General features: G+C 30.0%; 1 protein-coding gene across 1 annotated transcript; it reads right to left on the bottom strand.

The window, feature by feature from the left end:
- Positions 1 to 447: 447 nt before the first annotated feature.
- LOC107918905 (expansin-like B1) lies at positions 448 to 1,967 on the bottom strand. The gene is made up of 5 exons (XM_016848478.2): positions 1,878 to 1,967; positions 1,648 to 1,787; positions 1,452 to 1,558; positions 970 to 1,287; positions 448 to 872 (listed from the first exon to the last, which is right to left on the bottom strand). Exons 1-5 carry the CDS (start codon positions 1,880 to 1,882, stop codon positions 684 to 686), a joined length of 759 nt encoding a protein of 252 aa, XP_016703967.2. The 5' UTR covers positions 1,883 to 1,967; the 3' UTR covers positions 448 to 683.
- Between the last annotated feature and the right edge of the window lie 1,827 nt (positions 1,968 to 3,794).

Here is a 3,794-nt window from a genome sequence, read left to right as displayed (position 1 = left end):
TATATTTTATGTTGGTAAGTAAAGTTAAGCATAAAATTATGTAAAATTAATGAAGGCTTCAAGGTGAATAATCATTTCATTTCTATAAAATTTTATATATTATCACTGTACATATGTTGGTGCGTAAAAGAGTTAAAGGATAAACTAAAGCTCAATGACATTTTGTATTTTACATTGATGAAACAATAGACATTGAACCATGTATAATAAAAAATATCATTTTAATAAATAACTTGTATCCAAGTAGATATTTATTTAGATAGATAGTCAAATCTCTTAGCAATAAACATTATTTTTCAAGTAAATATTTAATAATTATAATAATTTATCATTTATAATTATTTTTCTTTTTTTGAACTTTTGAATTACTTATAATTTTTTAATAATTGTAACTATTATAAAATTATAAATATTTTGGAAGATTACTTATAAATATTCAAAGAAACATAAGGAAAATCTCTTTCCAAGAACAACTTTATTGATTTCCCACAAACATCAGGCAAAACTACACATACCCAACTTTTCATGTTTATTGAGCACAAAGCCAAGTTTGAGCACTTTGTTGTCTTATTATAAACTAATACACACTTTTTTTAATAAAAAAAATATATAATAAACAAACAACTTACTGACTTAACAAACATTAACATAGCAACAATAGCTGAGAATTGTGACGCAGTTTACTAAAGCTGAATATTGGTATCATAAGCAACTCCAGCTTTCCAATTAGGAGGAATAACATTCGGCGCCTCCACCGCCCATTTGCTGCCGGTGCTGTCCTGCACATTGAACCTCAAACTGATGGCTCCCAATGGTGGATTTGACATGTCGAAAACTGCCCCAAACGACCTTCTCATTTCTACCCATTTTCCCTGCATTTTACCATCAAAACTAATTACTTTCAATTCCTTTTAGTAGCAATATATAACATCAAAGGTTGGCATAGAGTTGAGCACTTTGATTGATTACCTGCTGCCAAATATCAACGGATACGATATCACTTTTACCAGCTTGGTACAGCATTATAATGGCCAAGTAATCTGGGTTTCTGCTATATTCATGAACCTTAACCTGGATCTTATGACCAACGTACTGACAGGGAACTCTTTGGTATTCCACATCAACAACTCCGTAAGCAAACAGACGATCCGCGGTGCCTGGTTGTGCCATCGCTTCAAATGCGTGGTGACTGAGGATGAAATCGGTGTTGTCGCCTTGGCCATAGTCAGTCACCACTATGTTCACCCCTTTATCAGTACAGATTTGAGGGCTTGTTGTGCACCTAACCTGACAGTTATTTCATTAAACAAATACCGAGTGTCATTAGTTGGGAACCTAAAATAACCAGCCACTTGCTTATTGGAGTAGTCCGAGAAACATAATTTATGATCATGAATACATATATACACGCATAATATCAATATTATAACTTAAGGGTGTTGGGGATTTACCTGATAGCAAGCACCGCAGCCAATTCCATTGTTGTAGAGCCTGTAAACCCCAGCTACATTACCATCAGAGATATTTCTTCCATATTCTCCAAACCCGCAAGCCCCACCTGGAATCACATGATTGTTATCTCATATATACAAATATTTAGTAAGAAAATAAATATGCATATATGTATCATAGGAGAAATGTATATACTTGGAGTGCCTAAGCCGTCAGGACGGCTATAGTAAGTTGCTCTTGACTTGTCGAAATTGTCAGAGTAACACAGTGCAGGTAATAGCATCATGACAGACACTAGACAACAATACCGAAGTTTGAGTGAGAACCCCATGTTTCTGCTACCAAATGAAACCAAGAAAACTTAAAAATTAGAATGAAGATGAATGAGGTTTAAGGTAAGATGGGAAGCTAAGAAACAACAATACCCCATATTTATAGCAGAGGGTTGCAAGCTGTGTATACATGAAGGGAATATGTCGACCCCGCTATTGACCACGTCCTTAATCCTTATTTGAATCTGGGAAATGTAATTATTGTATTATGTTAATAAAGGTTGTGGTTACCATCATATATTATGTTAAATTATTTGTTTACGCTGTTGGTTTAAGACTGGAGAAGCATATTTTTTTGTTTAATTTATTTTTTTCCCCAATAATTTTGATGCGTCAAGGAATTGTTAAGTATGAAGAAATAGGATAAACAAAAGCAATCAGCAGACGGAAAATAAATAAGAAAAGCCAAATTCAATTTTACCAAGTTGTTCAAAACTACCTGTAATTCAACATCTATTGCCACGAAGGTCATTGCTATTTTATCTGTAAAATAAAAAACTTATTCTCATTTTCCCTGTTTTTCATCAACTTTGTAACTTTCAATACACATTAGTCTAAGTATATATTTTAGATATTAAATGAAGTTAATTTTACCCTTCCAAATTAATTTTATAATTATTTTTCCAACATAACTTTGTGTATTGTAAATTTTTTAAAAAATTGAATTGTTATTTTTATTTCTTTTCAATGTTTTTAAATTTTTAAAATTAAGTTTTAAAATTTTAAATTAAAAATATATTTATGAAATTATTTTAAAAATGAATATTCATCGAGTGTGTTTGATTTTTAATTTTTTTTTATCATTTATAATTTATTACTAACTTGTTTAGTAATAAAATTCAAATATCCCAACCTTAACTTGATATATTCAAATATAACTCAATTTTAACTTGACCTAATATGTTTAATGATATTATTAATCATTTTCTATGTATAATTATGCTAGAGTAAATATTAATATAAATATTGTTATCATGTATTTTAAATCAATAATATATTTAAAGGGTATTTTGCTTATTATCGTAGATAATTTTTTCTAAACTCAACCAGATTTGACTTGATCCACTTGATTAATAGAGAGATTAAACCTACTATAATATCTGGTTAAAAGAACAGAACTAACCCTGTTAGGTTGATTCGAGTCTTTTTATTATTTTACCATGTCTAATTCGAAGATAAAAAAAAATAAAGATTATATTATAAATGAAAAGGTATTATATTATATCCCACCAACACTAATTCAATTGAATGTGTTTTTAATATATCAAGATTAAAGCAGCACGTATGATGTTAATTAATTAGGTTGATAAATGTTTGTAGTGACTGAGTAAAAGCATCCCACAATAAACATATCTTCTAACTGTCAAACATTGTGGGTGAGAGAGCGATGATTAAATTTTCTGTTCAGCTTCGTAGAACCATTTGATGTTGAATAATTCTTTCCCATAAGGATAGTTTGTGGATAATAATGAAGAAGAAGAAGAAGAAGAAGAAGAATTTTTATTTGGTAAGTGGGTGGGTAGGTAGGTCTATTTGGCAATTGTCAGCAGCACATTGGGTGGTACGATACCAGAGGAAAACAAGAAAGATGGTAAAATATGAGTTATGCTAATAATGGGTTTTAGAATAAGACGTGGTCACTTGCTTCTCTTTTTAATTATCTGATTTCTTTTCTTTCCTATTCTATTTTCTCATTACTTTTCTATTTTTAAGAATTACTTGTTCAATCTTTGATTTGCCCAAAATTTTCTTTCCCCACTATTACCAAAAAAAAAAAACCCCACGATTAGCATCACAGATTTAATATTTATACTGCATTTGTATTTATCATTTTCACTTTAATAATTCATACGACTGAAATTTTTGTTTTGGATAAGCTTGTAATTTCATCCCAACTTGGCTTTTTCTTTCCAACCAAAATCAAATCTCTTCTGAATTATCTTTCAAAAAAAAAAAAAAATCTTATGAATTACCTAACTTCCCAAGTTGTGTAAAGATTAATTAGAAATC

This window comes from Gossypium hirsutum, chromosome A08, assembly GCF_007990345.1.
Source record: "Gossypium hirsutum isolate 1008001.06 chromosome A08, Gossypium_hirsutum_v2.1, whole genome shotgun sequence".
Lineage (NCBI taxonomy): Eukaryota > Viridiplantae > Streptophyta > Magnoliopsida > Malvales > Malvaceae > Gossypium > Gossypium hirsutum.
The sequence above is the reverse complement of the archived record's forward strand: the minus strand, read 5'-3'. Positions and strand labels throughout refer to the sequence as shown.